This window comes from Danio aesculapii, chromosome 6 (assembly GCF_903798145.1).
Source record: "Danio aesculapii chromosome 6, fDanAes4.1, whole genome shotgun sequence".
Classification (NCBI taxonomy): Eukaryota; Metazoa; Chordata; class Actinopteri; order Cypriniformes; family Danionidae; genus Danio; species Danio aesculapii.
The window spans coordinates 20829059-20840820 of NC_079440.1; the positions used below are offsets into that span (position 1 = coordinate 20829059).

Sequence of the window (11762 nt, forward strand, 5' to 3'; positions counted from 1 at the left end):
ATTTGAAGTGGATTAAAATCAGTTTTTAGAAATTGTCCTAAAACAAAAATGTTGTTCAGAATTTGAAGGGGTTTCTGCAGGTTTTGTCAAGTCAAATTTAAAGGTTCAGGACACCCTGGAGTACTTAAAAAAAAAAAACAGATTTATGTGTGTTGAGCATCAGTTAATACAACATTAGCACCTGTCAGCTTTCATTGTGGGGAAAACTAGATAATTTTGAGCATTTGTCAGCTAATTTTATCTTCCGGGTTTAAAATCATTTTTGAGCGAAATCAAAATCGGTGACGTATCGCAAATCTGCTAGTGGAGTGATGACGCGTTGGTTTCTTATTATTACTCATAGCAGAGTTTTCTTATCCTATGAGACGTGCTTTCCGTAGGCAAAGCAGACCTGCCTATCTGTGAAATCCAATGACTGGGTGAGACCACGTCTGCGCACGGCACGGGTCGTATGTGTTTGTTTCCATGATTCACAATGTTTGTTGCATGTTTTTCCCTGCGATTCTGTCAGGCCCGGTACAGGGCTGTACGAGAATTGGAGAATGGCGGACTTTGTGTTTTATCATTTGAGTTTGTTACCATTGAGACACATCGCCTATATCTGTGCTGCTGTGTTTGCCATATGTTTAAGATCTTCCAGATTACCAGCAGGATTAATGGTTGAAATAGAGAGGGAAAGAGACCTGTTGTGCTGCTATCCACTGTGTCTGTATTCAGACCCGGGAATAGAGGAGAAGAGAGGTCCTCCTCATTTAAAGTGTTTACGTAAACATGATTATCTTTATAATGACATAATACATTATGATTATGTGTATATGAAACTACAAATAACAAACGTAGCAGGACATTAAATTTCTTACTGTTTATTTCTCTGCATTAACTTTGTAAACTATAAAATCATGGGTCTCCTCACGGTTTGTCTCATTTTGTGAGCCAACTGACAATAGTTGTTCGCTCACCTCTTTTTCCCCTGCTCTGCCGGCCACGTCCTCTCCTCCCTCTGCTCTCAGTGCTCCACGCCCATCACAAAGCATTTTTTGAAAAAATTTGGTAGACTTGAACTAAAAGAAGGGGGTTTCATGGCCCTTTGAGACTATTTAAAACCATTATAAATGAAGTTTCAGGAAAAAGTTATGTTAACTTTTGAAAAAATTTTTTAGCAACATATAATGTGTTCAAGACACTTGTACGGGGCTACATGGTGGCGCAGTGGGTAGCACGTTCGCCTCACAGCAAGGTCACTGGTTCGAGCCTCGGCTGGGTCAGTTGGCGTTTCTGTGTAGAGTTTGCATGTTCTCCCTATGTTGGCGAGGGTTTCCTCCGGGTGCCCCCACAAGTCCAAAGACATGCGATATAGGTGAATTGGGTAGGCTAAATTGTCCGTAGTGTATGTGTGTGAGTGAATGTACGTTTTTTTACAAGTTCTTTTGAGATGGATTGCTGGTAATTAGATGTCAGCCCCATTGGGTAACTTTACATGGACACAGGAAAATTAAGACCTGTTTAAAATGATTTAAGATCTACAACACAATACTTAAATTAAATTTGAGATCTTTTAAGTCATAAAATTTAGTTTTTGAAATTTAGGACCTTGCAGACACCCTGATTTTAACACAACTTTGATGAAAGGTTTAAATCCACTGTGAATGTTGACTGTATACAAAAAAATGCTGCATTTTGTGAAGTTTGAGGCTGTTTAACAAACCGAATGAATGAGCGGAGCAGGACAGGTCATCTGAATGTGTTGGGAACAGGATCCTTTGTAAACACAAGTGCTCCCACACCACACACAGCGGTACTTCTGATCGGCAGTGTGACAGCGGCTACAGTCCGAGTGTCCAACTGAACAGTTATATAACGTCACTGCAATAGTGGAAACACACACAGGATTTACAACACAGTTACAATACACACAGTTAGCTTTGAGTTCTGACATTTGCTAAATGTTTTTATTGTAGGGTCATTTCACATATGTGTAAATATCGCATTCCAATTTCATGACTCCTTTAAACTGTACAGTGCATGTGTTTACCATTTGCATGTACTAAGTATACATGAGTTGTTTCAACAAGAAAAAAAAACACATGACAGACTTATGTATTGTAAAAATCTGTTTTGCAGCATACATAATATAGTCACGTGTTTCTTTCTCATTGAAAAAAGTACACTTATACCGTTTACATGTACTGTACTTAATATACATAATATACATATACAGTGTACTTTTTCAACAAGAAATACATGACTATCATGCATGCTGCAAAACTGAAATTTTAAATTAGTTTAATTTCTCTCAATTAGGCATATAATTCATACCTGTCGACATTGGGATGTAAAAATACGGGATACCTACCCGCCCGTCATATTGAATAAAATAAAAGGTTTAGGTTACTAAAATTAATGGCCTATACAAAAATTGAATCAAGTTATAAAATCTCATTTACTATAGTTAAATAACTATTTTCTATAGTTTTTAGTGTGGAGCAGCAAATCTCTCATTTTGATCCACTGTTTTGTTTGATAACAGAGGTGTCACTTTAAAAATCTGTTTGTCTGTTTTAAGACAAAGTTTTACGTTTAAGACGTTACAATAATATTTGTTTGCATATTATTAAGTGTATTTGTCTGTTTAAAAACACACCCAAATTCCAAAGCATCCACTTTCGCTCCACTTCAAATCACGTGTGCAGAAGATGATCTGAGAAAAGTGTCTTTGTACGGTGCGCCTCTGTCAGTCAGCACAGATACATGAATTGACTGATTGAGAGGTTGCATAGGAAGGGCGACGACTGACCCATAGCTTTAATGGAAATAAAGTGAATGCAGCTGTTTTTATAATCATTTCACCGTGGGGTTAAGCCAAAATAAAGCGAAAACATAATTCTCTTGAACATCTCTTGCAATTATATCACATTTGAGTTTTTTTTCATGCTACTTTCACTTTTTTTTATAGAAAGATTAAAAATACTGGAGAAATACAGGAAAATACTTAAACAGGATGATATCAGGATAGAATGGTAAAATACGAAAGAATCCTGACAAAAAACAGGAGAGTTGACAGTAATGATATAATTATTGCTCCTATTTGAGACCTTTTCTCTTTCAGCCAAAACCTTGATAATGCTAGTAATCAATATTTGCTAAACTAATTTTTTAAGCACCGCCCACATGGTTTTACTTGCGTCCACTCAATAGAATTTCTGGCCTTGCCAATGATATACACTTTCACTGAATTATGGTTTTATCTTTTTTCATTCAAAATACTATACTCAAGTTAAAGGTAAGAAAACTGTATATATTTCCATTTAATCATTTTTTGGTTTTTTCTTTGGTTTCGTTTGACACTCAGACCAAAATTTACTTGCCTCAACAAAGTGACAGTTTCATTTGCACAAAATAATAAATATTTATTTTGTGTTTTATATAATGTAGACTGTTTCAAATCAGCTCTGCCATAATAAACAGAAGAACAGCACTGCTGATCTTGTCATATTCTAAATGTAACTATGGAACAACTGCATACATCTAATTCATTCGATTCATCATTTTTTATTAAACAAATCCAATTTCAGCTGTTAAGCAGACCCACAGGTGACATTAGTGTAATAAATGACTACATAAATGTAAAAGTATAGTATATTTAGTATATACAATTGAAATCAGTATTATTAGCCCTCCAGTTAAATTTGAATTATTTTATTTTCCACAATATCTGTGTAATGTTTTTCAACATTTCCAAACATAATAATTTTAATAGCTAATTTCTAATAACTGCTTTCTTTTATCTTTGCCATGATGAAAGTACATTATATTGCTCTAGAAGTTTTTTCAAGATGCTAGTATTCAGCTAAAAGTGCCATTTAAATGCTTAACTAGGTTAATTAGCTAATTTACAGTAATTAGGCAAGTGATTGTATAACAATGGTTTGTTCTGTAGACAATTGAAAAAAAAATATTGCTTAAGCGGAATAATAATATTGATCTTAAAATGTTTTGTTTATTTTTATTAAAACTGCTTTTATTCATGCTGAAATAAAACAAATAAGACTTTCTCCAGAAGAAAAAAAGATCATAGGAAATACTTAAAATAGAAAATATGGAAAAAAAATTAAATGGAAAATATTTTTAATCTGTTAAATATCACTTGAGAAATATTTTTTAAAAAGAATAAATATTGCACAGGAGGGCTAATAATTTTGCCCTCAACTGTATATATAAACACTAGTACACTATACAATGTACCCAATTTTAGCTAAGAACTAAAAGCCTTATAAGAGAGAGAGAGAGAGAGAGAGAGAGAGAGAGAGAGAAAGTAAATCAACATTTATATGTTTATTTAGCATAAACTTGGCCATTATGAGCATCAAAACAATAATACTTTCCATAAAGATCAGTGCTGTCAATATGAAAAGTGTCTTTTCTCTTCACATACACCATGGCATTATACTCCCGAACAGGCTCTGCATATGAATACTGTAGAAGACATGGGTAGAAAGATTTCAGTCAACACATATTGACAACACTCAGACAATCAGCAAACTGCAGTATTTTCACACAGAACACACAAACATTTAAAATTATTCAGGGAATTTAGATAACATCTAAAATTATTGTTTTGGCGTTACAGAGAAGTGACAGGAAATTCCATTGAGATATCAGGAGATGAGATCAGCAGGGGAACATGTCACTGCTTGTGCATTATGTACCATTATATAAGGGCAAGTGAACATTACAGGTAGCCAATGGAGTCAATTTTTGTTTTGTGGTACCTGATGAGCAAGACAAGTGATGTCAAACAGCAAAGGGTTCGCCTCATTCTGTGCAACATCTGCATCAACCACCACAGTCTGGCCCTCAATCACCAATACACACTCATATGCCAGCTCCTGGTCCTAGGAAGAAATATTTTTTTATTAAGTACAGATTTTTTTTAATATCATTAAAATGTCTTTTTTTTTTTTTTTTACCTGATAGAGATGCAAGTTTCGAGCCAGCAGAGAGATTTTTCTCTGCGTTTGGACAGGAAGTAGAGAGGATCCTTGAATCTCCTCCACACACGGACAGGCAGATGCTCCCCAATTGACAAATGTGCCATCGTCAGCCTGATTTATTTAAAAGAAAATAACAATTTTACAAGCATGCATAATAAAATTATTTTGATCACATTGTGTGTGTGTGTGTGTGTGTGTGTGTGTGTGTGCAATTTCTGTTTAACAGAGAGAAGAATTTTTATAGATCACATTTCTAAACATAGTTTTAATAACTCATTTCTAATAACTGATTTATTTTATCTTTGCTATGAGGACAGTAAATAATTAAGACACTTCTATACAGCTTAAAGTGACATTTAAAGGCTTAACTAGATTAATTAGGTTAACTAGGCAGGTTAGGGTAATTAGGCAAGTTATTGTATAATGATGGTTTGTTCTGTAGACTATCTAAAAATATGTAGCTTAAAGGGGCTAATAATTTTGACCTTAAAATGGCTTTAAAAAAATGTTAAACCGCTTTTCTTCTAGACTTTCTCTAGAAGAAAAAAATATTATCAGACATACTGTGAAAATGTCCTTGCTCTGCTAATCATCAATTGAGAAATATTTAAAAGAGAAAAAAAAAATTCAAAGGGGCCTAATAATTCTAACTTAATTTTATGCATTTGACATTGCATGTAACATTTAATTCAACCTATTAACTATTTGTTAAATAAAATGGCAAAAACAGAAAAATGAGCAGGGCAGATGTGGAGAGTAAAGTTTTAAAATAATTTTTCTTAGAATTGAATAAAAGAGGTTAAAATTTAAAAGTTTAAAATGCTACAAAGTGTTTTTGTTCTTATTTGTTCTTATTTGGTTTTATTTATTAATTTCTTTATTTTTGTTTTTTATTTCCTTATTTGGTTATATTCATGGCGTCAACCATACACAAGTCTTTCTCTATTTGCAAGTCTTTCTTAGACACGCCAGGAAAATGTAGAACTCTCATTTCACCTAACCTACATGCCCTTGAGCTATGGGAGAAAACCAGGGTTAATTTAGTGGTTATGTAATACTAAATATTACAGCAGTTTTAATCATTTTTATCATAAATCAAGTTCTGACAAACCTCTGACACTTTGTTATCTACTTTATTCATTTTAAAACTACCTCTGAACAGTCGCCTTCAGATTTATTATTTGTGTAAAACATTTTATTGCAATTTAAAACAAACAATTAACAACTGTATATAATTACTTGCATCAACAAAGATTCATAAACTCTTTAAAATGTACTGTTAATTCATAATAAACAGCTAATGCATTCATGTTAACAGATGAGGTCTTTTCGCCAAATGTATAAACATTACCCTATTCGGTAACACTTTATAATTCACACTATGATTCATTTATTAAGCATTAGCAACTAGTGAATTTATTATTTGTTAACCATTAATTTTACATTAATAAACATTAGTAAGTAATTTATAACTGTAGCAACAAATGTTGTAGTCTTTGAACTGTGGGGGAAACCGGAGCACTCGGAGGAAACCCACGCAGACACAGGGAGAACATGCAAACTCCACACAGAAATGCCAACTAACCCAGCCGAGGCTCAAACCAGCAACCTTCTTGCTGTGAGGCGATTGTGCTGCCCACCGCAATTTATATTTATATACAGTTAAAGTCAGAATTTTTAGTCCCCTATTGGATTTTTTCTTTTTTAAATATTTGCCAAATGACGTTTAACACAGCATTAACATTTTCACAGTATGTCTGATAATATTTTTTCTTCTTAAGAAAGTCTTATTTGTTTTATTTTAGCTAGAATAAAAGCAGTTTTTAATTTTTTTAAATCCATTTTAAGGTCAAAATTATTACCCCCTTTAAGCTATGTTTTTTTCGGTAGTCTAGAGAACAAACCATCATTATACAATAACTTACCTAATTACCCTAAACTGCTTAGTTAACCTAATTATTCTAGTTAAGCCTTTAAATGTCACTTTAAGCTGTATAGAAGTGTCTTGAAACACTTCTAGTCAAATATTATTTACTGTCATCATGGCAAAGATAAAATAAATCAGTTATTAGAAATGAGTTATTAAAACTATTATGTTTAGAAATGTGTTGAAAAAATATCTCCGTTAAACAGAAATTGGGGAATAAAATAAACAGGGGGGAGAATAATTCAGAGGGGCTAATAATTCTGACTTCAACTGTACATGTCAAATTTATTTAGATCATGCTTACATCGCACTAATAATGTAAGAGTTTGTGATTGCCCAAGGACAGAAAAAGTAAAGACAACTAACCTATATTCAAGTATACAGATATCTGCTTTCCATGACTTTTTCAAAACTTTGTGGGTTTTTCTGATTTTCCAAAAATTTTTGGCCTGGAAAATGCCATGTCAAAATTCCACGACTTTTCCAGGTTTTCCATGACCGTATGAACCCTGTATATTGTTGTTTTTTTATCCAATTTTATATTGTCTTTTGACACTCCTGTTATTCGGCAATATTTAAACTTTACAGTAATTTTATTTTTTAGAAAGGATTGCAAATATTTTTTTTTACTTTATGCCTTTAATTGTCATTTATAAAGGATTTATAAAGCATAAATAGTTCTCATTTAAGATTAGGTCACAAAACTGCATGAAGTTGTGTTAACAAAACATTTATTAACTTATATAATAACCATTACTATATGCCTGAATAATAAGATATATAAACATTGATTTCAATACTAATGGTTTAAATATGAATGGTTTTTAAATAATGCAATACCTAACTTAGTAATGAAAATCAATCAGTTCAATTAATAAGTACAATTATTAAGCACATTATAAATGTGCTTTTTAAGTCAAGAATATATATAGCTAAATATAAAAACATATAAATATATAAATATATTTATAGCTGCAGTATATATTATCATTATATTATTGTCATATAACTATTGAACATCAAGTATAATCAAATATATATGAGTATTAAATTTTTTGTATTTTAAACAAATCCTTTGCAAACTGAAGTAACTAAAAGATACTTCTATATTTCTTTTAAATTGTACTGTGTTTGAATTTTAGATGTTTGGACTCACCAGTAAATCTGCTGAGTCGTACTGGTAATCAGCATCTATATCTGTGCTGTGGAGATAAACTGATGGATAACTGTCTGATTCTCCATCCCCTGATAATACTGTGGCTGCAGAAAAGGTTGAATTGTCATTTTCCAGCAGTTCTTCCTCCTTAGTTTCCTGTGGAGCCAACTGAGCTGCTTCAGGGTCAGTGCTGATCCGATTCTCTGAAGGCATCGCAGGCGAAACCCTCTCAGATATAGGCAAAAAGTCATTGGTGTCTGATTCGGATACGTCTGCTTCTGGACTTGGAGGTAAAACTGCAGTTTGTGTTTCATTGGTTACATTTAATCTTTCTGCAAAAATCCGAGGGGTGCTGGTGAGTAAAGTATCTTGTGTGACTGGCTCCATCAGTGGTGGAGTTTCTGTGGACATTTCGGTTTCAGCTGATGATGATGGCAGTAAGACTCTTTGTTCCTCAACAGCTTTTACGACTGAAGGCAACTCAGTTTTTACCACCGCATCTAAACCAGTAAGAGTCACCACATCAGCATCAGTCTCACTCAACGCCACTGATTCAATATCAGTAACAAGAAGCTCTTTTTCTGAGAGGATCTCCTCAAGCAGAGAGGGTGTGGAAGCTGGCTGAAGTGTGGGTGCGATAGAGGCACTTGTGGGCACAGCAGACGGCTTGAAAGAAGAAGAAATCTTAGTGGACGGCGTTTGTTTCACAGGGCCAGGAGAGGTTAAGGATTGTGGTGTAGAAGTTAGAGATTCAGTTATTACTGCGGCAGTGGTTGGAGGTTTAGTATGAGCCATTGTTTCAGGGCTTTTGTATGTTGTGACTGGAAAGGTCATGAATGCGGCTCTGGAAGCTTTGGTTGTAGGAGGTAACGTAGGGAGAGATTTCCACTAAGAGCAAGACAAGCAGAGAAAAGCAAGAGAGGCACAACAGTAAAATAAGTAAGAGATTATAAAAGAAACTATTACATCTTGGCACAAGGGTAAATATAATTCTACATGCCCTATTTTAATGACCTAGGCACAAAGTCTAAAGCGCATTGTGCAAAAGCATTAAGGGCATGTCTGAATCCACTTTAGCAATCGGACAGAAAAATACAGTTTGCGCCATGGCGCATGGTCTAACAGGGTTGTGATTTTTCTCTTATTGAGTTATGGGTGTGTTTTGAGCATAATGTGCATTAAACCAATCAGAGTCTCATCTCCCATTCCCTTTAAGAGTCAGCTGCGCTGCGCCATGGCGCATTTGCTATTTACATAGCAGACTTTGTGAGTGGAAAAGCTGAACCCTTCACTAGCGAGAAAACAGTTAAACAGACCATCTGCACGAGGATAAAGAACAAGCCTCCTCCATTAAGCCTTTTTACTTTCTCTTTACTTCTACTCTACTTCACTCCTTTACTTTCGTGGATAAGGAAACGGTGTTGTACGCACTCCACTAAAGAAATCCATTAGCCAACATATTTAAATTTCATTTGTTAAGAGCAAAGATTTGTTTCAAAACTCTTTCTAAATTCAGTTCTAATTTCCATATAACGAATAAATGAACAATAATAACGAAGTGTGGTAAAAAAATTTATATTATATATTATTTTTTTAAATAATATATAAGAGTTATATAAAAATATATTATATTCAAACCTATTCTTATGCCCCATATGGTGATCCATACGTCTCGAAAATCCGTCAGGTGGACAAATCTAAACTTGTTTTTATTAACATAAATATAAATATGCACATAAGAAATCATACTACTATTAATAATAATAGCATTATACAAATGCAAATTGTCATGATTGAACTAAAAAAAGCCACCTGAGATGAGGCATGCATGGAGGTAGTGGTTTTTATATTTATGAGGAAAATAATAATTTTTGTAACATTTAAATCCTTTAATTTTTTTCATTTGTAAAGATATTTGTGTATTGCCGCACATCATGTGTGTATTAAGCAATGTGTAAGCGTTTCGACCTGCATAGGAACATAATTAACGCACTTTGCGCTGCACTTTAAACCAGCTTTTAGTTGGTCAATGGCGCAGACTATTTCAGTTCATCAAAATAGCAACGTGCCAACAATGCGCCTTAGCACACCTCTTTTTTAGACTGAAACACCCAAGTGACGCAAACAAATTTGCTATTTAAACAATGTGGCACACAACGTGAAAATTAGGGTTGTGCAGGTCTAAAAAATAGCAACAAATTGTGCCATGCACGTCTTGTGCCTTATTGCACTGGGTGTATGATAGGGCCCTAAATGTTTTCTTCATGTACGAGCAGACACAGCCATTCTAATCATTTTGGCTCAACACTTCTGGACTCATTCATTTCCATAGATTTTTTGGCATTAAAAACAGCTCATTTGGCTGTTTCATGTTGCAAACTGATATTTTCTTATATTATATTACTCTTTTTTTTTCATGAACACACTTCTTTGTAAAACAAGTAGTTTGATTATCTTCTGCCATTTATAATCCCTAGTTATTTATCTAATAGGCAACTAAATTGGACGTTTTAAAGTAAATCAAAAATTGAGTGCATTTTCTCATTACAGAATCAGGTGAATACACTGCAAATCCAATGTAGCTATGATTCTGACTCATGAAACCTGTAGCTTTGAATTTTTAGACTTCTGCAATGTTGATTGCACCTGACGATGATCGCATTTGTTTTTTTTATTCTTTTAACAGTACTATGAACCAAATCACAGCTCATGTTTGGATAATAGAACACTGCCACTGATTAAAAAAATAATAATTCCCAAAACCTCACAAAATTACTATTTGAAAAAAGACCATAGAGCTGTGAAATACAATTTGCATTGCAATGCTGATGGGTAAATCATACACAAGTAAATTATTTTATAAATAATTTATATTTATATCTAATTAAACAAAAACAACAGATTGATCTACAAGTGATCTGCTTACAAAAATCGTTTCAGTTATTATAATTAGGATATAAAGGAGAACATTAGGGACATGCTTAAAGTGTTATGAAGTGCAAGAAGCCACATAAAATATACAGTTGAAGTCAGAATTATTAGCCCCACTGGTTGTTTTTTATCCCCAATTTCTGTTTAACGGGAAAAAAAAAAAATTCAACACATTTCTAAACATAATAGTTTTAATAACTCATCTCTAATAACTGATTTCTTTCATCTTTGTCATGATGACAGTAAATAATATTTTACAAGATATTTTTCAAGACACTTATATACAGCTTAAAGTGACATTTAAAGGCTTAACTAGGTTAATTAGGTTAACTGGGCAGGTTAGGGTAATTAGGTAAGTTATTGTATAACAATGGTTTGTTCTGTAGACTATCGAAAAAAAAATTTTGCTTAAAGGGGCTAATAACTTTGACCTTAAAATGTTTTTTTTTAAATTAAAAACTGCTTTTATTCTAGTGTAAATAAAACAAATAAGACTTTCTCCAGAAGAAAAAATATTATCAGACATGCTGTGAAAATTTCCTTGCTCTATTAAACATAATTTGGGAAATATAAAAAAAAGAAAAAAAAAACTCAAAGAGGGGCTAATAATTCTGACTTCAACTGTATATGCTGTTATTTGAATTGCTTACCAGTTATTTGGAGTTTAGCATAGGGAGAATGAAATGAACTGTTGTTCATTTTATGACTTACATGTTCATTGTAGATTATTAATCCCTCATTGCAAACAGTTTTGTGG

At 33.3% G+C, this 11762-nt stretch overlaps 1 protein-coding gene across 1 annotated transcript in view; it reads right to left on the reverse strand.

Moving 5' to 3' along the window:
• LOC130230502 (plexin-B1-like) overlaps positions 1 to 11762 on the reverse strand; it is a 110320-nt gene that overhangs the window by 44363 nt on the left and 54195 nt on the right. The window contains 6 exon segments of the mRNA XM_056459537.1: positions 1706 to 1863; positions 4383 to 4473; positions 4770 to 4892; positions 4968 to 5102; positions 8075 to 8962; positions 11717 to 11762. The exon segment at positions 11717 to 11762 is cut by the window's right edge and continues 63 nt beyond it. Of these exon segments, the coding sequence (XP_056315512.1) occupies positions 1706 to 1863; positions 4383 to 4473; positions 4770 to 4892; positions 4968 to 5102; positions 8075 to 8962; positions 11717 to 11762 (1441 nt within the window).